The following is a 24,397-nucleotide window of genomic DNA, read 5'->3' on the forward strand; positions in this document are numbered from 1 at the left end:
TGCACTGATACTGCCCTGAACAAAGCTGTTCTGCATGCAGCCAGTGTGTTCATTGGCATCAGACCCTGCTTGTTTACTGTGGATTCCTACATCTGCATCATCCAAGCCATCCTCCAAATCTACTCCACTGAGGGCAGACTCAAGGCCTTCTCCACCGCTATCTCCCACCTTACCATCGTTGTTATGGATTACGGGATGGCTCTGTTTAATTATAACCAGCCCCACTTGGGCTACTTGCTGGGTATAGACATCCTGGTCTCTACTCTGTATTGCATTGTAACACCCATGCTAAACCCTATCATGTACAGCCTATGGAATCACGAGGTGAAGGCAGCTCTGGGAAAAATAGTCAATGGAAAACATGCCTCTCAACGAACATGAGACACTGGCAGGGAGTGAGCCTGAGAGCAGCAAAATGGCTGTACATTGGCAGATCCCATGGGAAGCAGTGACTAGGATCCAGAACTCTTCCACACTATTCCTTGCTCTGTCCAATGGCTTACTGTACCACTTTGGAAAAAAATCACAGATCATCTCTGACTAACAGGCCACAAACTGCTCTGAGCCTCTGTTTCTTCAGCTGTGAAACAGGGATAATGAAATTTCCCCATGCTTGGAGATCCTTGGAGGAAAGGTGCTATGTATGCGCAAAATAGTATTGTTATTCCTCTTGATCCTGCCTGGAGCTGCCTTGGATCTCAGCTTTTGGGCCCAGAACTTAATCACTCTTGGGTTTACGTACTGTACCAGCTATAAATAAAGCCAGTGAATTATAATCGCTAAACAACTGACGTAATTGACAGAAAGAGGATAAAGTTTAAATCTAGCAGAGTTGTGCTTTGGGGCATAAGTGACTTTGCCATATACGTACTGTGACAGACCCAGACCAGTGGGGTACAGGAATCTGGTAGAGGGCAAATATACTGGTCACTGGATGAGTAGTTTTCTGTTCCCTGAGTGACCAGAGCAGGGGCTGCACTAGAGTAATCAGGAACCTGCTAGAACCAGTTAAGGCAGGCAGGCTAATTAGGACACCTGGAGCCAATTAAGAAGAAGCTGCTAGAATCAATTAAGGCAGGCTAATCAGGGCACCTGGGTTTTAAAAGGAGCTCACCTCAGTTTTTGGTGTGACTGTGAGGAGCTGGGAGCAAGAGGCGCAAGGAGCTGAGAGTGAGAGGGTGTGCTGCTGGAGGACTGAGGAGCACAAGCGTTATCAGACACCAGGAGGAAGGTCCTGTGGTGAGAATAAGGAAGGTGTTTGGAGGAGGCCATGGGGAAGTAGCCCAGGGAGTTGTAGCTGTCATGCAGCTGTTACAGAAGGCACTATAGACAGCTGCAGTCCACAGGGCCCTGGGCTGGAACCCGGAGTAGAGGGCGGGCCCGGGTTCCCCCCAAACCTCCCAATCCAGATGGGAAGGTCTCTGGGCTGTTCCCCAACCCACATGGTGAATCTCTGTGGCAAGAAAATCCGCCAATAAGCGCAGGACCCACCAAGATAGAGGAGGAAATTTGTCACAGTACTGATGTTAGACATGAAGCAGATATGATGCTGTTCACAGGAAATGTGTGTATGAGCAAGATTTGCAGCTGATTCATGACTGCTGATGTGTGTGTTTGCAGTTATAACTTTCTGTAAATTTTATCCTTTAATAGCCTGATCCTGCTCCATTGAAGTAAGTGGCCAAACTCTCTTTGCCTTGAACGAGTGCAGACTCCATCTATAGATATCAAGGTTCTTATACACTGTCCTAGGCCTACATCCACCAAGGTATCAAGACTCCTAACTTCCATTTGAAAATGAGGGCAATTCATCAGAGAAGACTTCAAGATTTTTCTTATTCAAATAAGAAAAAAAAGAACATTAAAAATGCACACAGTTAACGACAAACTATGTATTGCTGAGGAAACTGGACTTGTAGGTTAAGGCACAGGTCTGGGAGATCAGTGGAAGCTAGGAGACTCAGCACCTTTAGTGATCTGGCCCCAAGCACCCTTACTTATGTTAATGTACACCTCTACCCCGATATAACGTGACCCGATATAACACGAATTCGGATATAACGCGGTAAAGAAGCGCTCCAGGGGGGCAGGGCTGCACACTCCGGTGGATCAAAGCAAGTTCGATATAACGCGGTTTCACCTATAACGTGGTAAGATTTTTTTTGGCTCCTGAGGACAGCGTTATATCGGGGTAGAGGTGTATTTATCCTCACATCAGCACTGTGAGCTAGGGAAGCATCCTCTTTATTTTACAGATGGGAAAACTGAGGCACAGAGAGAGTAAATATCTTCACTATGGCAACACAATCCAAGCTATTATCTATCTTTGACTATGTATGGGATAGCAACTGAAGGTTAAGCAAGTGACTATTGGGGTGATGTTTAACTTGGAGAGGTACATAATTAAAAAAAAAAAAACCACCAAGCCTGTGTTACCCCCTGAAATCAATTCCATTTTGTTTAGGAAAAAATAAAAATCAAACAGATGCTGGATCAAAAAGGGAACTTTCCACATTTGATGTGGGGATACTCTCTGGTGTAAGCTTTTAGAGCAGTGGCATGTTCTGCATAGTAACATCCTATTAGAGATCATCTCATGAACAGCGCCCCGTCCTGTCCCCTGAGTACAGACCATGTCCCCACCCATTCAAGGTCTCATTTGCTATTGCACAGTGTCCCCCTGGCAAATAGAGCAATTGCTGACATGCAGCTTTCACTGGGATCTCTAGCATAAGGTGTAGGAGAAAGTGACCAGAAGAGCCAGGATGCCTGTAAAGAAGCACCTGGAACCAAAGAGGTGAAGCCAGCATCATGTGACTTCGCAGCTGTCAGTGGCCCACCAGTAAGTGGTCCATATAATCACTGGTCCACACCTCAGCTTGAGAAGTGCCTTTTTAGAGTAGCTACAGGATGAGTAAATATCCAACCCCATATTGTACAGATCACAGGACAGTTCCTGGAATCTAAGCATGATAAAACTGCTACACAAAAAGGACTCCTCTGATGTACAGCTAGCTCTTTCCTGGCTTAGGGTCCCATCATGCAACTCCTGTCAAAATGGATGGGGCTGAAAGAAGCTCATAAATTGGGTCTATTGACCCACAGCAACACCCTTCTAGCATTAACTTCAGAGATCTAGGGCAATATTAAAGTCTATGGAAATCTGAGTAAAGCCTGTGGTGCTGGAAAAATGTGGGCATGTGGATTAATATCTTGGATTCTCCTGAGCAGCATATGGCAAAGAAAAGCATTTCTATGTATTTTCTAGGAACTATTAGTTGTTCAACACCTTCATTTAAAGGGGATTCCCAATGACTAGGGTCAGGACCTGAGAGGCATGGAGAGACATATTAGGGGAACAGACTTTTGGGGGAGACTGGGGCATGAAGTATTGTCAACCACAAGGGTTCAAAAAATCATGTGTTTGTGCTGGGGGGATTGCATTCAGGTTTCTGATCCCTTGGTCACACTTGAATCACATTTTTCAAGCTTATCTCTACAGCCAGAAGGGCTCCACCCTTTTCTCATTTAGAATGGAAGCCCAGCTTCTCCCATAATCACCTGACTCCAGGAGCTGGGTGTAACACTTCCTGGTGGTACCCAGGTTCGTGAGGCACCTTGGTAGCACCTGCCCTTAGCATGAAGAAGCCTTGTCTGTGCCTGCCAGGGTTCAGCTCCCCAATGCCAGGGCCGGCTCCAGGCACCAGCTTGCCAAGCAGGTGCTTGGGGCGGCCACTCCGGAGAGGGGTGGCACGTCCAGCTATTCGGCGGCAATTTGGCGGACGGTCCCTCACTCCCGCTCGGAGCGAAGGACCTCCCGCTGAATTGCTGCCGCAGATCGCGATTGCAACTTTTTTTTTTTTTTTTTTTGCGCCGCTTGGGGTGGCAAAAACCCTGGAGCCGGCCCTGCCCAATGCTACTGGCCACAGGCAACACAAGCACTCCCCTCTAGACCAGCGGTTCTCAAACTGTGGGTCGGGACCCCAAAGTGGGTCATGATTCCCTTTGAATGGGGTCACCAGAGCTGGCTTAGTCTTGCTGGGGGCCGGGGATGAAGCCTGAGCCCCACTACCCTGGGCCGACGCCAATGACTGAGGACTTCAGCCTTGGGCGGCAGGACTCAGGTTGCAGGCCCCCTGCCTGGGGCTAAAGCCCTTGAGCTTCAGCTTTGGCTCCCCTGTCCGGAGCAGTGGGGCTCGGGCTTTGGACCCCCCCACTCAGGGAAGTGGGACTTGGATGGGCTCAGGCTTCGATCCCCCGTCCTGGGGTCGTGCAATGAAGTTTGAGAACCCCTGCTCTAGACCTATGAAGGCTCTGCTGTCTCTCTACAGGTAAGCAACAGGCGCAGTCTAACCCCTGAGCCCTCTGACCATCTCCCTGGAGCATCCAGGCCCTGGTTCACTGGATACTTGCAATATTCACAGATTCACTGCTTCCAGAGGAACAGTACACTCTAGCTTGCCAGTTCCACCTCAGATCACTGTGTCACTTGCCTCACAGCACTTAGATATGTTTATAGTAAAATCAAGTATTAATTTATTTAACAATACTCAGAGATTCAAGAAGTAGTAAGTAGAAGTATTGGAAACAAATGGTTACATAACACATTCTATAGCCTAGATACTCTTGCGCCTCAAAGTCCTTGCAGGGTTTTACACCCAGGCTTGTCTGTGACCCTCCTTTCATGTGGCAGACATGCTGTCCGTTTGCCTTCTAACCGATGGACCCCATGTGTTTCCTTGCACCCCACGATATACCACAACAATCCTTTGTTTTTATTCATAAGCAGGACACCCCTCCTGCTGCTTGTCGGTTTCTGTAGATTTCACAATCTGTTCTTTTGTCTATGGCTCAGTATGCAAACAGGCATAAAATGCACAAAACACAAAGTACCAGACAGGGAGATGGGTGTCTTTTATTTCCTGCCTGAAAGGAACAGCTCTGAGGTTATCACCTCTTGGTGACCTGCCTTAACTCCAAGACCTTAAGAATATAATTTTTAGTATAGATACATAACTCCTTCAATATTATCTGTACATGCCTATCCCAATGGTTATGACGAGCAGTGGGCTACTGGCTCTTGGTAGAGACGTCTCATGCAGGGCTGGCTCCAGGCACCAGCCTGGCAAGCAGGTGCTTGGGGCGGCCGCTCTGGAGAGGGGCGGCAGGTCCAGCTATTCAGCGGCAATTAGGCGGACGGTCCCTCACTCCCGCTCGGAGCGAAGGACCTTCCGCTGAATTGCCGCCGGAGATCGCGATCGCGGCTTTTTTTTTTTTTTTTTTTTTTGGCTGCTTGGGGCGGCCAAAATCCTGGAGCTGGCCCTGGTCTCGTGCCACCCTTTGGTGAACTATTATGCAGATATCTGACCTGGGGATGGGGGATCCTGTAAAACCCTATGCACCCCGTGCACCTAGTGTCCGCTGCCCTGGTCACTCTAAGTACAGCTAAGTTTGTGAGAGCCGGCAAGGCTCCTGTTGGGTGTGGAACCAATGTGGGGGCCCCAACACAGGGAAAGGTTTGGAGAGGTGAGGGTCACCACAGAAGGAGCAAGTTTGTGGTGGGATCACAAGAGACCAGATTCTGAGGTGGGACGGTCACTTGAAGGGAGTAAGGTTTTTTTGTGGGGGGCAGGTTTTTGTGGAGTATTATAGAGTTTCATGGGTATCTTTCTTGGGGGGGGGTTATGGAAAGTATTCTATTTCTAGGCTAGTCTCACGGGGGCGTTTGGGGGGTGTTATGGAGGGTTTCTGGGGGCAGGGTTTGGGGTATGAACAGGCCTCTCGCTTTTAAACGTTGCCCTCTAGGGTCTGCTTGCAGGCTACCGCCTGCCTGGTCTCTGCGGCCGCGATACGGCCGGGCTGACAGTAGGTGGCGCACAACCCGCAGCTTGTCCCCCCGTCTCTCTCTGATCACATGACGTGACGCACTGTCATGTGATCCTCCGCCCTGCTCAATATGGCGGGCTCTACGCTGGCACCGGAGTGCGCGGGCCGGAGCCGGCAGCGGCCTGTGGCTGTTGTCGCCGCTTCCTTGGCGCTGCTCAGCTGGCTCCGCACAGCGCACGGCGGCAGTGACGGGGGGTGAGTCTCTGGTCTCCCGGCTGGGCAGCTGGCGGCGCCTGTCCGGGCGGCGGATCCGGCCAGCCCGGGTGTCCAGGCTGGGGAGGGGAGCACACCCCGTCCGCTGGTAACCCCGGTCCAGTTTCCCCATCCCCCCCCCCAAACCAGTGAGCCCGGCCAGTTCCCCCCGCCACCCCTTTCCCCGCTAATAAACTCAGCCAGTTCCCCCTTCCCTCAAAATCATCTGCCCCTCCCCCTGTAGTGCTCTCATGGGGCCAAGCATTTTTCTGTTCCTGACACGTGCTCTCTGTGCACCCGCTCCCGTCTAGTTTGTTCCCCTAAATAATGCAGCGGTTTCTACCAGCGGCGGGGGGTGTCTCGGCCGACCTGCGCCTTTCACACGGTCTAGGGAACGAACTTTGCTGTACTTAGTACTCGTGGAAAGTCCTGTCTCCGACGTGACATGCGCTTAGAGGGGAAATGAACTTTTAGCTGATCTTCCCTTGTCTAAACTGCCCCTGTCCTGACTTTAGTGTAGGAGCAAAAATATAACACATTCCCTGCTTGTGGAGCCACAGCATAAACAAAGCAAGCAAGAGAGACAGAAAAGCCATTGAAGAGAAAGATGCCTGGAAATGAGACTATGACTATTATGGTCTAGAAGCTAAGTACTGTACTTTATTGTTTGTCTACTCTAGGAAAGAGAGAATATGCCAAGAAAGAAACATTTGAGTGTTTTAGCTTTTATAGTCATGCCAGTAGTTGATTACTACCTAGCCTCTTTTCAGAAATGATTTCAACCAAATTATGCCCCATATAAGTTGGTTACAAACCTGGACTAGTGCAACAATCGAACACCTATTACAGCTAGCACAACTATTCTATAAGCATAGACCAGGGTTTTGGGAGTCTGAAGAAACAGTGAGTTCTGTATGTCTCATCGTATAATTCCTTATATTATGTTTTTTCTAAGGGCATGCCTATACTTAAAACGCTGAATCAGTGCAGCTGCAATCCCATCAGCATAGTGAATCTACCTCCCCGAGAGGCAGTAGCTATGTCAGCGGGAAAAGGTCTCCCGCTGCCATAAGTGCTATCTATAGGGGCATAGGGCGGTATAACTAAGTCATTTGAGGTGTAGATTTTACACACCGCTGATTATGCCAATAAAGGTCTGTAGTGTAGACCAGACCTAACTTTCTTGGGTATTCAAGACAGGATTTCCTTGTATCAGTTACCTAATATTTCAGTTAATTTCTACTGTACAACTCTCCTTGTAATGTCTTTTTTAATATAGTTAGTGACTGATATTCATATGTGGTAACCCCAGAAAAATATAAGGTGTGTTTGTGGCAGATATTATTCCCTTTTATTTCATGCTAAAGGCAACACAAAGTAACAACCTATTTACTAACCTTGAGTAAAGAATTTGGAATCCAGTTTCAGGGGTTTCCATCTATCAAAGCACGTGGAACACAAGAGCCTGTTTTTTGGGGTTTTTTTTTTAAAAAAAAAGGTTACATCACAGCCCCCTTCTGAGTTCAGCAAATCCTTTTAGACAGGCTGCAGATATTTTTGCCACTGTGACATCTAGGCCTGCTCTGATCATTTATATGATGCATAGTTAAAAAGTGCCTGTCCCCTGTCTATGCCAGCACTCCCACTGCTGGTAGTGCAATAGTGACAGCAAAATAGTGCTAGTTTCCTTATCAGATAGGAGCTTAGGGACTTGAGACATGGGTTCCATTCACTGCTCTGCCATATGCTTTCTGTGTGACCTTGGGCAAGGCACTTAATCTGGTCTGTACTTCAGAAGTTTTATTATCGTAACTATGTTGGTTTAAAAGGAAAAAAATAATCACACCTCTAACCAACATAGTTATGCCAGCAAAGCCCTAGTGTAGATGTAGTATAGCTTAGTTCACTTAGCCGAATTGGAATAAGCTGTACCAATATACCATTATAGTTGCATGGATTGGGGGTGGGGAGAGGACGGGGTTGCCACTTTAACTATGCCAGCAAAGTTAAAAGTGGCAAAAGTTTTAAGTGTAGACAAGGCCTTAGTGTCTCTGGGTACATCTACATAGGCTGCAGGAGCGAGTGTCCCAGCTCGGGTCGATAGACTTGGGTTTGCCTTGGAGCTTTGAGAATAGTTGTGTAGACAGCGCTTTGAAGTTGTGACTCAGGCTGGAGCTCGGGCTTTGAAGCCCACTCCCTCCTTAGGCTTCAGACTCTGAACTGCAACTTCAAGCTGCTGGCTACGTGCTTATTTTTAGAGCGCCAGCGTGAGCCCCGCAAGCCCAAGTCTGTCAACCCGGGCTGGGAGGCTTGCTACCACAGCCTTTGTAGACGTAGCTCTGTGCCTCGGTTCCATCTGTAAGATGAGGATAGTAGCACTTCGTTGTGAGGCTAAACACATTAAAAAGACTGAGAGGTGCTCAGAGGGCCCTGTAAGTAGCTTAGACAGATGGAAAACAGACCAGCTGGTTGAATGAGAACTAGATTTCCTAATCTCACCCATCTCTTCATTTCAGGAGTTCATTAAATGACGACTTGTTATTGCCATATCCTCCTTCCTACCACGGTCCTCGTCACCATCACAGGTACGTCAGAGACTGTCAAGCTGTCGTGCATGGCAACGTAACGCATGAAACTTGGCCCAGCAACACTAGCACTGAACTTCCTGTGACTATGACAAGAGGATTCGTGTCTTATTTCCCACCAGAGGGCGAGACACGAAGGGAAGTCTATGGCCACTTTACTTTTGTGAGCAACCCCCTGAGAACCTTCTCTGTGTTAGAGCCTGGCGGCTTGGGAGGTTGCAATTCAAGCCTTCAGGCCACTGTGATAGAAACTGCAAGACGTGGCAAGTGCCTAGTGGCCCAAAATGGTGGCTACTTTGACATTGTCACCGGAGAATGCCTCGGGAACATTGTGAGCGATGGAAGGCTGGTGAGAAATGCCAGAGGCGTGCAGAATGCGCAGTTTGGCATCAGGAAGGACGGCACCATGGTGTTTGGGTAAGGATCTGGGCGCTTTTCTGTGCCATTATCTTCTTCGGAAAGGCTCAGTAATAAACATTAAGGCAGAAAGTGCCCCCCTAGGAATTGGCTTCTGGACCTTCCCCTACTATAACAATGGGGATTTTTAATCCCGTACATTACAGAATGGCCCTTTTGGCCTGATCTCAGACATTACGTCTCCTTATTGAAAGGAAGCGCTGGCAGTGTGATCTATCAGAGCAGCTTTGTAGAAAGACCCGGATATTTTTCCAGGGCTGAACACTGCTTATCAAGATCAATACTAGGGCTTCATGTATTCACCTAGCAACTTCATTTTCTTTTTAATTACTATTTTACATTGTTGGAAGGACAAAAGGGATATTAAAGTTTTGCAGAAATAGTTGTTTTCCTGGAATAATACCATGCAGATAAAGGATCACATTTACAGACTGTTCCAAACAGCCTTCATTTTTGCATGTGCAATTTCTGTACTATGCATTGCATAGGCAACTGATTAGGCATACGCCTGTAGAACCAATTTCTCCTCTGTCTGTAATGGACTGTGTACACAGAAGTTGTGTGACTATCACTTTTACATACAATTAATTGTAGGGAAACAGAGCCCATCTACTAAAAAAAGTGGTGCATGTGTAGGTACTATGAAGGCTTTCCCAATCTTGTACTGGTTCATTTAAACTTGGAACGCCACGTACACTGTGGTCTATTGAAGATTATGATTTATCTTTTTAATTCAGGGCTTTGTAGTTCAGTTGGACATTTTCCCAAAAGATCTGCTCTAAAAATCATTTTGAAAAGGTTCTCTGGCCTGTAATATACAACAGGTCAGGCTAGACGATCACAATGGATCCTTCTGGCCTTGGAATCTGAATCTATGAATCACTAACCTTGGAGCCAGTCACTCATAATTTCTACACGTGGCTCCCCTTTCTGAATACCCACAGTTTGTTAATTTCCTCTGTGCTTGTGAGTGCTTGGTGCCTCAGGAAATCAGGCCCTTAGCTTGCCAGTGCCTTCGTTTCTCACCAATCAAAAGGGGATAATGCTGACCTCCCAGGAGAGTGGTAAGAATCAGTGTTTGTAAATATCAGGATATTAAACGTACAAATTAGACATTCCTTCTTCAGAAATATGTTGAATGTTGCGGATTTTCAAGTACATGGTGCATTATATCCAGCACAGATAGTAAAAGGTAGTAAAATATTCTTCCAAAATAAACTTAAGAAGCTTTCTGTATTCCCTGGGCCAAATGGGATGCATTTGACATGAACTGTGAAGGGTTTTCTCACAATGCCATGAGAGCCATTCCAATGCTAAATACGCTCACCACTAATCACGCTCGTATTCGTGATGCTTTGTTTTTTCAATGAATGTTTGTGTGAATAAGAACTCATGTGGATGGCCACGCCCACTAGCTGGCCTGGAGGTTCTAGCCGTGAATGCCTTTTGCAGCATTTGCTCTGCTTCCAAGAATGTTGGTTTGGGTTTTTGGTTTTTTTTATGAAGGCTCCTTCCCATAATGCAAAGCAGGGTCTGTCCACACAGCCTCAGGAGTCTTGGGACTGATTCCATGCCTTGCAAAACCCATCTGACCCAGGCCAATGTGGATTCTCAACTCATTTTCACTGCCAGGTTAAACTTAGCCTACTTAGGCTCTTTTAAACCTGGAGCTGCTGTTGTACAAGGTTTAACACATTGCTAATGGAGACAGAGCCCGAGGCTCTGCCTGTGCTTGAAATTTGACATGTTACTGCCTGCGGGGATGGTTCTGTTTAGAGTAAGGTGTTTTGCCATAATCTCCCTACCACTGCTCCCCTGATTCAGCTCTCCTGGCGGTACCAATGGCAGGAGCTCTAGCATACACAAGGGGCTGGTGGTCACCTGGGTATTACCCAGCGTGTTGTATAGATTTGCTGCCAGCCAGGTTCAGTCCATTGCTTCTGAAACAGTGCAGAACATGGCTTGATCTACACATATGGTCACATTTTTTTCCAGAACTGGTTGAGCTGCCTGTTGTCAGCAGTAAATGGATTTCCTAATGTAGACAAGGCAATAGTCTGGCATCACTAAAGGGTTTTGGGCACCTTGATGAGCCACCTCACTCCTCTGGTCTCTCTCCCAGTTACCTGTCGGAGGAGGATGTTTTGGATCAAGTCAACCCATTTGTGCAGCTGGTAAGCGGCGTAGTCTGGCTGCTGAGAGATGGAGAAGTGTATGTCGGTCAGAGTAAGACAGCGGAGTGTGACAAAACTCAAACCACAGGTAAAGATCCTAAGCTACTGCCTCCAATCTGCTGATGAGCAGCCTTGTGAGGAGGTTGTAAATGGGCATCTTGGTTTCATAGCTATAGATTTTGTCTGCACTGGTACATGCCACCCTCATTGTCGGCCATGGGTGCATGTGCAAACAGTTGTGCATCTGCAAGTGTAGACAGAGCTAAACTGTTTCCCATACTGCTTGGGGAGGATCGGATGATGGGTATAGCATGTGCTACATTGTAATGGAACCAGAATCATTAACATTTCTCCCTGTTGCTACTGCCAGCACAGCTGGTGACAGTGGTGGGCTATCTGCTGCCATTTTAGACACCAAGCCACCTAACCCTGCTCAGAATAGGTCTAGACAGCATAATGGTTAAAGTGCCAGTGGTTGCTGGTGCCGGGGCTGCATGAGCATTGCCACCAGTGCTGCGGGTGGGGGAGCTGAAAATAAGCCTCGTTCGGATAAGGAGAGTGTCTTATTTTGTCTGGGTTGTGAGGCAAAGCACCCCAGCGCCCATGCCAATCTAGTAATATGTGGGAGTGGAAGGGTTAACAGATCACGCCCATAAGCTGATGTTCAGCCAGTATCTTGACACTGTCTTTTCCTATCCCCCACCTCAGTAGCTGCTGTAACAAGATACAACAGTTGGAGCTCTCCCCTGGAAGTTTGAGAGAGCGGGGAGCAGGCGCCTGGACTGTGAACTCTGGAGTAGAGACTGTGTCTTCCAGATCCACATCCGTTGGGCCCAGATCTTGATTAGAGGCTTTGGGTGCTAGAAATAATAATATCCAGTTAGTCCTTGGCCTGAGAGTGCCAGCAAGGAGCCCTATTTTAGTGTGAATTCTTCTCCATGGAAAACTAGATTGAAGCCAGAAACTCATTTCACAAGAGCAGTCACTATCAACCTGGGCTGTAGCTGAACCCGTGACCTAGAGGTGAAGGGCTCCATATTCCATTCCCAATCTCCCCGAGCCAGCCAGTCTCTTGTAACAAGAGTGGTTATGGAAATTCTTATCCCTAATTCCTATGTGAGGTTAGATGGGGAAGGTTGGAGTTAAGTTAGTAACTAATGCTCAGTCTTCTCCAGCTAGAGGAGTCTGTAAAGTCAGCTCTTTCACCTGCCTGTGAATTATCCTTTTTCCTATGCAGGGTCCTTTGACAAGTTCATCAATGTGATATCTGCCAGGACGGCAGTGGGACATGACAGGCTCGGGCGACTGATCTTGGTTCATATGGATGGACAGACAGATGTGAGGGGGTAAGGCTGAGGACTCGTTCTTTAGTAAACTCTTGGGCAGGCAAAGTATCAAAGGGATTGATCTGGCATCACCGCCAGTACTGAGAACAGCATCAGCTCCCATGTTCAGTAAAGCCAGGTGTAAGTTTAAGGCACCATATAAAAGTTTGTGGTGATAAAGAGGCAGAGTTAGGCACTCTGAGTTAATGAGAGAACAACCCTGCAGGGCTCCATTACTGCTAGCAGGGCCCTGTCTAACCAGTTGGGCTCCTGATACCCCACTCTCCCTTCTAAATCCACTACTGCAGACAGACGAACTGATGCTGGATCTTTCTGCTAAAATGATCTCAAGTGAAATTACGTGTTGGCGCTGATGTTGCCATCACTAGGCTTCAGAGTGTAGATTTCATTGTGATGAATAAGGATAATTTTCTCCTTTCTCAGCAGTGGTGAGCGAGATACTGCTGTCATTGACATTCATGATAGCTTTGCTGCTCATTTCAATGGGAACAGGTTGGACCTATTGTTTTCACTTGTCTGCAGAGCTATCCAGACAGTGCTGCATTTGCATGATTCCCCCACACCTCAATTAAAAGGGTTAGTAGTTAGTAGTGTATTCTGGGGGGTAAAATGTGAGAAGCTTTGGGGGAGCGGGGGAGGTAAGCACTTACTGCACACGCTTTACCCACAGCAATGAATAACTAGCAAAGCTGATTCCTCCAGACATATCAGACCCTCAGATGGCGCTGTGCATTTTGACGGATTTCTGTTAAGCTTGCATAGCATTATACAAAGTCATTGCCATCCGTTTGCTATGACCCGGTGTGCACATTTAATTGTAAGCATGGACCACAATCACAGTTTTGCTTTTACTCTTTTTACATTGGAGCGTTTGTGCATTCGTGCACCAGGAAAACAAACAAACAACTCAAGTGAAAAACAAAGAAGCCAAAACTGATACAAGGGAAGCACCGCCACCGCATAGATTGGTATATGTACTTGTGTAGCGGGCACATATACAACTTCAGACACGAAGGGGGCGCGATCAAATAAGTTTGAGAACCACTAGACTAGATGATCACAGAGGTGCCTCCTGGCCCTGGACCCTGAATTTCAGGCCCTGCACCTGCTGCCAGCTTTCCCTGCCAATGTTTGAGAGTTTACAGTCACCTTTTCCTATAGTGAACTGTGTCTTTTCCCTGTGAGGGACCCATCCAAGCAGCAGGGGAAATGGCCAAATAGACAGGAGGAAACAATGAATTTGACTCTTCCCACAGTGCTGTCACGTTCATGAAGTAGAACTGGAGGGGGAAACATTTCTCAGCTCTTTCAGGGATAGTTCTCTTAGATTTAACACTAGGAGGGATAACATCTTTCAGACAGAGGCATGATTTATGTGGACTCTGTCCCTTTTCAGGTTCTTCTGATAGGCAGCATGGAAGCTGGTTCTTCTGTCTGAGCACTCGTCTGCACCAGGAGAGCTGCATCAAATGAGAACCACTAGCATCACCCTAGTGTGTACAATTGACACGCACCGGGGGTCTGAGCTCAGTTTTGAACTCTTTCCATTGGTGGGGTGCTCCCAGGCTGGGGTTTTCCACTGTCATAGCTACCGTAGTGCAAAAATCCAAGGGTAGCCATTTCACTCCTATGTTTCCAGGGCCACAGCTGTGAGTAGGCTTGGGAGGATTCAATTTTTTTGGTAAGTGTCAGTAAACATCGATTCCACCATAGACACAACCTGACAAAAATATTTCTATTGACAATCAAAGTTTCCAGATAGGCAAAGTAGGAAAATGTTGCTTGAGACGTTATTAGAGTTGGATTTAAGGATCTTGACTCTGTATATTTTGACATGTGATGTTGACAGTTTGTGTTTTAATGGTTATAAAGCTTTAACTTTTTGAAGCCTAACATCTACTGTCATTAAATCATTGTTGCCTGACCCTTCTCCCCCATAGTTTCCCACAACTGTGAAAATAGATTAAAAAAAAATTAAAAATGCTTAAGAATAAACATAGATATTGTCCATCCAAATTATATTTAAAAAATCAAATTCTGCCAAGCCTAAATATCAGTTATATCCACTGGTCACCAGCAGAAATGTTTGCTTCGTCTATAAGAAGACTGTCCTAAATCTAAACAGATTTTAGACCCGATGAGAAGCTTCAGGAAGTGGTGCCGAATAAACCCAGTTCAAGAATTCAGAGTCCCTCCAGATTATCAGTGAGGCTGCTACTTTGCCCCAGAGATGGCTCGTGCATCCCTTGGTGTTAAACTGCACTAACTGGTTTTTGTTTTGCAGCCTCAATCTCTGGGAAATGGCCAACTTCCTAAAGCAGCAGGGTGTCGTGAATGCTATCAATCTGGATGGTGGAGGGTCAGCCACTCTGGTTTTAAATGGAACCCTTGCGAGTTACCCGTCAGATCACTGGTAGGCGCTGGATGGTGAAAACCATGGGGACACCTCAGCTTCCCAGTTCGTTGCCTGAGGAGCTCTCCTCTACATAGACAAGATCTCTGTGGGAACCACTCCAGAGTCACAGGGCTAAACTCAGGCCTGGCGAGAGTGGGTTGGACTCCCACTGACTTTCCTGTGAAATGCACCTGCTTCTTCCGGGAACGAATCTGGTCCTTCATGCTGGTCTGTGTGTATGGAAGGATGGGGGGACTGTATTGCTCTCTGACCTGCCTGGAACGTCACAGAAATAACTTGATGTCTTGGTGCAAAGTGCCAGTCCAGACATCAGGCATGAGATAGCTAGACTAGTAAGAGTTATGAATCCCAGCAGGTTCCACCCCCTTCCTCTCTTTCCGAGGCAGAAGAGTTGAGTAGCAAGCAAGAGGCAATATTCTTCAGAGACCTTATCTGCTCTGCCAGGCTATAAAGGGTCCCATTAGTCCTTGGAAGAGTAGGTGGTGGGCCTAGACTAAAGTTCTCCATCCCCTTTTGCACAATGTGCTATGTGCCAGTTGGCTACCTAGCAGCTGTCATCCACCCCAGAGCTGGCTGTATTTTGATGGTGGCTGTCTGTTTGGGAAATGCCTTGGGCTTTTTCAGGCAGAAGTGTGCTGTGTAACTGTGATAATTATTGTTTTAAATTAGCATATTCAAGGTCTGTACTTCTCACCTTGTACCTAAGAGGGAATAATCAGCATTTGAAGCGTTAGGAGTTTGCACAGGAAAAGCGTGTGACAGTGTTTCTTTGAGTGAGTGACTAATGGGATTTGGAGTGATTACCTAATTTTCCCAAGTGCTCTGGTATTACACAACCCTCACCATCATCAGGCTGCTAGCAGAGCTATCAAATGGGGCTGTGACTGAAATGGGGATCAAATATGAAGTGGCTGGCAGCTGATCGACAGCTCCATGCACCTTACTAATGTGCCAGCTGATCCAAGAACCAGCAGAGTCCTGGGTGTGTTTCCCTGTTGGAGGACACAGTGATCCTGGCTTTCAGTTTTTGCCAGTATCTGCACAGCTCACCCCTCCTCCACTCATGCCATAGGGCTATAGGAGCAGGGAAGCTTTCACATCCCAGCCTTTGCTCATGGGAACTGCCTTTTGTCCTCAGCAAGTCCGACGCCATGTGGCGCTGCCCTCGGAGCGTCTCGACAGTCGTGTGTATCCACGAGCCTGCTTGCGAGCCTCCAGACTGCAGTGGGCACGGGCGCTGCGTGCTGGGAGAGTGCCAGTGCACTGGGGACTTCTGGAGAGGACCAGATTGCAGTGTCCTGGACTGCGGGCCTTCCAACTGCAGCCAGCATGGCATCTGCACTGAGTGTAAGCCACCCCTATTTACAAAGTGAGCCCATTGCAACGGGGGGTGGGTGTGTTACTAGTGTCACACGCTAGTATGTCATCATTACCAGCCAGGGGGGCAGTGGGTGGGGAGGGAGGTGCAGCTATTGTGGGTGTTGGGTCTGTAGAGATTGGCCAGGTTATGGTGCTAACATTCATAGGTCATATCTGCTGCCTTATTGGAGTAGGGGAACCCCTCCCGCCTAGCACCACACAGTAACAAGGCTGAGCTCCTCGCTGTCCGAGAGAGGTTCTGGACCACTGAAGAGAGAGCCTCTTGTGAACATCTCCCCTCCCAGGGCCCCTCCACATCCTTGTATCCCTGCAGGAACTGCAGAGCTTGTTACATGACAAAACAACAGGGCAGTCACCTCCCTGGACCACTCCTGCCTTGCTGAAATACCACACTGGAGCCTTTCTAGTTAAGGGTCACCAATGACTTTCATTCTAATGATCCTGGGATTCATCCCACAAGCTCCCAGCACAAGCGTCAGAAATCCCCACAGAAAAAGTACCTTTTGACTGACTGCAGCCCTCTCAAGAACATGGCTTGCTCCCCAGTCACTCATGCTCTGCATACCGAAAATGCCTCCAGTATCAAGCACCTGTGCTCTGCTGAGAACTGAAGTCTTCTTCTCTAGAGAAGAGAAGAGAGCTGCTCTTACTCCAGGCTCTGCTGAAAGCCAAGCCTTTTATAGCAACAGCTGCAAATGAGCCCAGCTGGTCCACTCCCTGACTCTCCTGGAGGGGAGTGTGCGTTAACCCTTGTCTTGATTTCCGGGTGCATGTTCTAAGTGGGGGCATTGGTGTCTCAAGCAGCCCGTAGTCTCTCTGCTGATCTCAGCTGCAGTGCCTGATTTGTGTTTCCTTCTTGTGCAGCTGGATGCCTCTGTGATGCTGGCTGGATAGGCAGCAACTGCAGCGAAGGTAACTCCAATTTGTATTATAATCTTCTTTATGACTATGGAGGGGACCGCGTTGTTATAGGGCGCTGTCTGCCTGATGCCTGCAGCAGTGGGGAAATGTGATTCTATTGACCCTATCTAACATCCACACTGTCCTGTAAGAGCTTCGTAAGGGTGAGCCGCAAAAGAAGGACAACAGGGTGTGTTGTCCTTTTTCTGTTGCGCCTTTAGGGTACATAGTGGTCTGCGATGGGCTTGCTGCATTTTTTCCCGTTAGACACAGCCAGGATTTCCAAGCTGTGGTTCCTGGTCAGCTGGGTCTGAGAGCTGCAGATTGCAAGCTTCCTGCCTTTTTATCTGCAGGGTGGGAAGTGTGAATTCAGCCTCTAAACCAGGATAAATTCTCCTCAAGTGTTGTAGTTAAATAAGTTTTAAGTAGTGTGAATAAATTACTTCCCCTCTGAGGTTTCACCTCCTTAATAACGGTGATGTCACCACCCTCCTGGCTCTCCAGCCCTCCCGAGAGTTCCCTGGGGTCCAGCATTAGAGCAGCAATGGGGAAGGGAGCATGTGTGAGAGCTGATGGGTCTGGGATGGACACATGATCAGCAGTGCGGGGGGGGAGGGGTTGTTTTTAAAAAGCCTTTTATTAAACAGCCCAACCCAGCATAATCACCCAGCTAGCAGCGTCTCTGTGGCCTCGCCGGGAGCAACACCCCCGTCATGGGCATTGGAGCCGAAGGTGCTCAAATTATCAGTGGGAGCTGAGGAGATCTGTGACTTCAGCAGGCACCAGTTAACTCTCTCCATGCAGCAAGTGCCTTCTAGAGCCCTTGGGAAGTCTTTGCCCCTGCCCAGGCCTGGGGATAGTCCCTGAGCTGCAGGGCTCCTCAGCTTTCCTGAAGGCCCCTCCCATGTCCATGAGGTTCTCAGCTGTTATCCTCTGACAGAGCCAGCCCGTGGTGAGCACCAGCTGGGGATTCCTCACTGGGATCGGTTGCCCATTAAAGGGGAGGAGGGAAACAGCTACAGCAAGGTAGGAGTCCTGTCCAACCTCTTCACCTGCTCTGGTGGCGCTCCCTTCTCTGGACACTTAATCAGAGGCATAAAGAGCAGAGTCATCCCCCCTTTTACCCTTAACGTGAGCCCCCTGCAAACGGATCTCTTCCTTCTCCTGGCATGCCCTGCTCCCAGCTGAGGCAGGTTCGCTCCACTCTGGCACAAGGCACGTGCCTGGTTTTAATGCACTTTGCCGGTTGCTTAGCAGCCAATTGGCTTGTAGGAGGGGCTGTGGTGACCTGTCCCGGTGTAATGAACACTCAGTGAATGGGCAGAGTGGTGGGGAAGGGGTTCCGGCGTGTTGATACAGAGAATTCCAGCTGCTCTCGGCATGGCCAGTAAGAGAGCCCTGATGAGTTTGTGCTTGCCTGCAGCGTGTGCTAGCGGCTCCTATGGGGATGGCTGCACCCAGAAATGCCTCTGTCAGAACGGTGGAGCATGTGACCCTGTGCATGGATCCTGCACCTGCCCGGCTGGTTACCAAGGAGCCATCTGTCAGCAAGGTGACATCTCTTCCCAGTAGTGGTTTGTGCGTATGAAGGCTTTGAATGTCCTGTATGGAGCAACCCTGTGTTCAGACTAAGGAAGACATGAGCTCTGCCCCACAGGGCTCAGTCAAGCCAAGGCATAGACTCTCCATGTGGGTCATGTTAATGCAGAAAGGTCAGGCTTACAGCTGTGCTAGGGGGCTGCCTTTTACCTACAAAACACTGTTTAAAAATGTGACCCTTTCTTTTGTAACTGGAAGCGACTGGCTCTTTCCCTGTGTGCTTTCAAAACCAGCTGAACTCCCACCTAATTCACAGCTGGCCTGACAAATGGGCCAAGTTTCAGCCAGAAAGCTGTAAATCTGACAAAGCCAAAGGCAGCTGACCATGACCTCTTAATTCTGGGTGTCGTGCCACACTTTGCCTCTAGCATGTACCTAGTGTGAGTCGATGAGTGTTGAAAGTCTGACATTTGCACTCTCCCTTTAATGGCTGATTTGCCTCTAGCTCTTATTTTTTAGCTTGTGTAACCGCACCTGCTCTTATTAAAACATCTAATGCTGGTGTGAATCTTACTTTCTGCCTCAAGATCCTGTTGCAGGGAGTTGCACAGATTAATTACACTGTGATCTTTTAATTTTTGTCACCTTTTTCTTATAAAATGCTTGTCCTTCCAAACTAAATCGTGGCTTCTAAATCATTCCCTAGGTGCTCAGATGCTATGGGGAGGGAGACTAGACAAGTTTGCGAAAATACCCTGGGGAAATGAAGCTTGTTTAAATGTTTCTGAACAATTACTGTACGTGCAACGGCTTTAGTGGGACATGCATGGCTGAGGTAACGTGCCTTGTGCTGATGTGGAAATCCCAGCCTGCAGGGAGTATACCCTGCCTTCTTTGTAATCAATTGACCTTAATTCCTCAGAGTGCCCCATAGGCTGGTATGGGCCAAACTGCCAGCAGCTCTGTGACTGCGAGCATGGCTGTCCTTGTGACCAGGAGACGGGCAGCTGTAATATCACCTATGAGGATAGCCTGCAGGACAAGTTATCCAGAGGTATGTCCTGTGCTGCCGCTTTGCTTGGTTCTCTTCGGCTACACGGCGCAGCAGCTTTACCATGTGACACTGATGTGACCATAGAGACCGAAGCTTGTCTCACTTGTCATTAGCTTCGCGGAGCTATGAGCCGAGCTGCCGCCACCTTGGCTAGCTAATGCTTTCCCCCGCGCTTCGGTTGGGCTCGTTGGGTGTGAGGCAGTTCCACCCCGCCCGTGCCTGTTTCCTTCACCTATTGTCATCTTGTCTTCCAGCTGGCCACTGTCTGGCTTTCCTCATGGTTCAGGCAGGGAGTGACGAGAAACCCCTTCTCACAGAGTAAGTGTGCAGTGTTTGGTTATATATGAACAAATGGTAGAGCAGCACCTGCCCGCCGCCAGTTGGCCTTTTGTGGGGAGGATGGCCATGGAGTATGAAAAGCTCCTGCTTCATTGTGTATAGTACATGTGCTTGCCCTGGAAGCTCTGTACTCAGCTCATCAGGCTTCTGGTTGAGCACAAAATTCTCAGGAGGGAGCTGCCCCTAGGCTGCGGAGTGTGTCTAAGCTGGCTTTGAAAGCCAGCCTCAAGTTGTGGGGCTCCAAGCAAGAGCTAGGGCCCTGCTGCTCTGGCACAAGACTAGAGGGGAAGGTAAGGGCAACCACTGCTCAACAGCTGTCATGGGAAGGCCAGGGTGTGCCCTATCCTCCCTCCTCTCACATACTGTTCAGCCACCAGCCAGCCTGTAAATAATACTCAGGGAGGTCCCTGGCTTTGGGGAGGGAGATGAATCATGATCCATCCTCACTTCGGCTAAGCTCTTGGGGCTAGATTGTTAATGGCCTCTGTAATTGTAAGACAAGAGCTTTGTTCCCCTCTGGCCTAGCTGCAGCAGGGTTTGCTCCATGTGGGATTGGTGGAGAAAGGGGTCTCACGTATGCTGTTGCAATATGCTGCAGCATTTAGTGCAATATTGCATTGCAAGTCCTCCAGCCCCAGTAGCTCTGAACTCTAAATAACTCGTGTAGGAAAGCAGAGCCCCATAGACACAGCATCCAAAGGAACCAAACAGCCACTGTAAACAGTGGATTAAACACCCTTAGCCTAGTTTTTGCCCTGTGTTGCACTTGATTTCCAGTTTCTGGGCAAGTTAATTTTGATTATAGAATTGCAGGCCATCCAGGTGCAGCAGCATCGCATGGTGTTTGTATTACTGATGAGAGACTAGACCAGCTGCACTGCTAATGATGGGCCTCCACATTTAAAGCCATTCACTTACTTTTACTGTAGGGAGCCACAACTAACCCTACGTTCTGGTTCCTGTTAGTGAAATGAGAGAACCGCTTCAAGTACACTCTATTCTGCTTTTGTTATGAATAAGGTTAAGATTATGTCACAGGTATTTTTAGTAAAATACACAATAAATCACAGAAGCACAGGGCTGGCTGCCTGAGCCCCACCCCCTTAGGGGCTGAAGTCACTCACAGAGGTCACCTAAAATCACAGAATCCATGACCTCCCTAATCTCTGGGACCAACTCATAGCCTTAGTTATGAAACAAATTGAGCACTCCTAGACTTGCTGGAAACAGTGGGGTCCAGCAGCCATTCATTCATCTTTCTTCTGTGCCCCAATCATTTCACACAGAGGAACATGCTGTTCACTAAGCCCAGCCTTTCTGTCTGCCACTGTGAGATCTATTGGTGGAAGAGAGAGACCAAAGGTCAGTGTTAAAGGAAGAGGCCAAACATCATAGAAGCAACCACTCTGAGAGGCTAAAAGCACCCACTTAAGCCACTGTGAGAAGCAAGACCTTAGGCTGCAGCAGTGGTGCAGCCAGCCAGGAGCCACATACCTGAAATCTGCTGCATAGTTACAGATGTACTAAAACATGTAGTGCTGCATTTCTGAGACTGGGTTATTCGTTCCTCTCTCACAGGAGAACCTGGATCTGCTTCACCTCAGTCTTGGGGCTGCTGCTTTTGATCAGTGTGGTTGGAAACCTGAGGCTAGTTCTCAGGAGCCAGGCAGCAGAGCGCTGTGAAAGTGGTGACTACGTGTACCATCCACTGAAAGAAATGAATGGAGAAGCCAGTCATAGATGCCCTTCTGCCTCTTTGGAGCAGTACCAGGCAGAAGACACTCAAGATCAAAGCCAGCCAGAGACTGAAGCACTCATTTAACGTCACAGGTGAGGAAAGACTTGAGATATTCTCCCCAGCTGTGGTACTGGCTTTCAGCACAGAGGACCTACCAAGGGCTGCTTCGTCCTGGAATGAGAAGCTAGTAACTTGCGCAGAACAGCAGCAAGAAGGGGCACAAGGTGATATTCACAAAACATGTGACTGGGCTCAACCCAGCAGCTGCCTCCCTTCTTGCCACTTCTCAAGCAGAAATCTCAGTTCCCTTCCTGGGCCTGGTGCTCAGGAGAGAGAGGGGACATGAGAAGCCCCATGCAACAGCAGCAACTGCTGCTCTACCATGGAGAACAGGGGCCTGTAATAACTATGGGGATTAGTCAGTATTCACTGCATTAGTTGTGAGTGGATAAGGAATTCCCTGCCCAGCAAACTGAGCCTGATTAATTAAGGACAATGAGAAGAAAACTTAAGAAAAGTCAGTGGAAGTGCAACATGCACTAGCCCACGGCTTTTCTCGCTTTGGGCCAGTTCTCACACCATGGCATGTTCCATGGTTGAGCGGTGTGGCTAGAACACGGTCACATCTGGCTTGTTTCACTCAAGCTGTGTTTCTTGCAATTTGGGCTGGAAGGCGTTTCTTTCACCAAGGGTAGAACTTGTCTGCCACAAGCTGGCTGGTTGGCTGCCGCAGCGAGGGATGGATTATGTTTTTGATAGGGTCATAAACAGTGTCAGTCCCCAAAAGTCTCACTCCTCTTCACTGTTGCTAGAGCTGACACACTGCTTTGGGGATTTTAAGTGATTCTGCTCCCCTTTTTAGTAAAAGTGAGTTTAGCCTGGGCTCACTCTCTGGACCTGGTCCTGTGCTGTCCCTGGGGCAGTGAAGAATAACTCACCTCAAAGGAAAAGCCTCAAGGCAACAGCGCACAAAGGCTACAGAGAGGTGGAACACTTGAGTTAAATCATATGCTAATTGTGCCAGGATCTAACTTCTTTATTCCCAACCATGTTCCAACATAGGTGCTGAAGGCTCCAATCACTGCTGTAAAAATTGCATTTGCCCTCTGAGTGCAGAAAGTTGCTTAATCGAGAGGACTGAGGTTCAGTAGATTTTAAAGTTGTCAAAGCTAGTAAACATATCAGGTGGAGGTTGATGATTTTACTAGGCCAATGAGTCTAAAAGGGCTTTTAGAAACATGTTCATTTGCTTCCTCTTCTTGAGGCAAGTAACTAGTCTCCAATGTGCCACTGGCTGCTGCAAGGTGGGCTTAAAGCACCTTGAATATGCACTTTGATCATTTTTACTGTGACTCTCCACATAAGCAGAGCTCGTGGAGTTTTTGTGCCATATTTGAAGAGTCAGATCAGTCTGTACATTTAAGAATTGATTTTGCTATTGGTGACTTACCACTTGAATAAACTCAATTAGTAAGTGACTGTTTGAACTCTTAATAAACCAGTATTCGATCTCACACTGAAGGGAAATGGTCTATCACAGCCAGGTTTTTAACTGGGGCTCCTTCCCATTTTACCCACTGAGAATCTTTATAGAGCTGGAAGTGCTGCTGTGGGATCTTGTATCATCCTCTGCCACTACAGGAAAAAAAAAATTAGTTTTAACTGAACTGTTACCACAGCCCATGAGACAGGTTTGTGAAATGAGGTAAGATTAATCTTTACTCCTTGGTGCATTTAGATAACCGCAGCAATACATACACTATATAAATTCCTTAGACTATGTGACAGATACCACAACTGCAGTATTTAGTCATCTAAAAAAACACTTTATTGGTTTATTCGTTTTATTTTTAAGTTACAGAAATATGGAGAGCAGAAAATTACAGCTGGTAACTTCAACTTCCAACTGCCATAAGTACAGCATCTGTAGCTTCACAGTTGTTGCTCAGTAACATGTCACAAAGCACCCTGTGTATTCCAGTAGCATGCTCTGAATTCTCAGAACAAGATTTTTTTGTTTGTTTTGCTGACGAGAATCAAGACCCTTGTATAAAAGTTAAGACAGGAGCAGGTTGAGTGGGGAAAATAGTACATTTCCCTAAAAAAAATAATGCCCATTTATTTAGTCTTTATACAGAGATAGCGTGGAAGTATTACAGTGCCATTAAAACTGATTCCTGGTCAATGCTGACAATGAACATCCTTTATGGCTAGTTAGAAGAATTTTCTCAAGTCTGTGCTGGGAGCATAGAAAACCAACACCAGGCAGGAGGCGCTGACAAATGCCCTTCAAATAGTCTTTCAGCCTTAACCTGTAAAGAAGAGTCTCATCACAGTATAATTGCACGACCATTAGCATGAGGAGGGTGAGGAAGTGAAATGCATTTCAAAAGAAGGTCACTGGCTTTGCTGATACGGATACAACTGGCCT

The 24,397-nt window shown here is 47.8% G+C and overlaps 1 protein-coding gene across 1 annotated transcript; it reads left to right on the forward strand.

The window, feature by feature from the left end:
- The first annotated feature begins 5,956 nt into the window (after nt 1–5,956).
- NAGPA (N-acetylglucosamine-1-phosphodiester alpha-N-acetylglucosaminidase) lies at nt 5,957–22,255 on the forward strand. The gene is made up of 11 exons (XM_065412290.1): nt 5,957–6,081; nt 8,595–9,080; nt 11,203–11,342; nt 12,492–12,600; nt 14,885–15,013; nt 16,155–16,363; nt 17,261–17,308; nt 18,720–18,848; nt 19,758–19,889; nt 20,144–20,207; nt 21,807–22,255. The coding sequence occupies exons 1-11, from the start codon at nt 5,957–5,959 to the stop codon at nt 22,048–22,050; spliced, it is 1,815 nt and encodes a 604-aa protein (XP_065268362.1). The 3' UTR covers nt 22,051–22,255.
- The last annotated feature ends 2,142 nt before the right edge of the window (nt 22,256–24,397 follow it).

The sequence above is a fragment of the Emys orbicularis genome, chromosome 10 (assembly GCF_028017835.1).
Source record: "Emys orbicularis isolate rEmyOrb1 chromosome 10, rEmyOrb1.hap1, whole genome shotgun sequence".
NCBI lineage: Eukaryota > Metazoa > Chordata > Testudines > Emydidae > Emys > Emys orbicularis.

What these genes read in the sequence shown, in the direction of transcription:
- NAGPA (XM_065412290.1), top strand. Translation starts at nt 5,957, where the DNA reads ATGGCGGGCTCTACGCTGGCACCGGAGTGCGCGGGCCGGAGCCGGCAG. An exon ending in TGACAAAACTCAAACCACAG is followed by an intron (nt 11,343 to 12,491) that starts GTAAAGATCCTA and finishes TTTCCTATGCAG; the next exon opens with GGTCCTTTGACAAGTTCATC. An exon ending in AGGAGCCATCTGTCAGCAAG is followed by an intron (nt 18,849 to 19,757) that starts GTGACATCTCTT and finishes TTAATTCCTCAG; the next exon opens with AGTGCCCCATAGGCTGGTAT.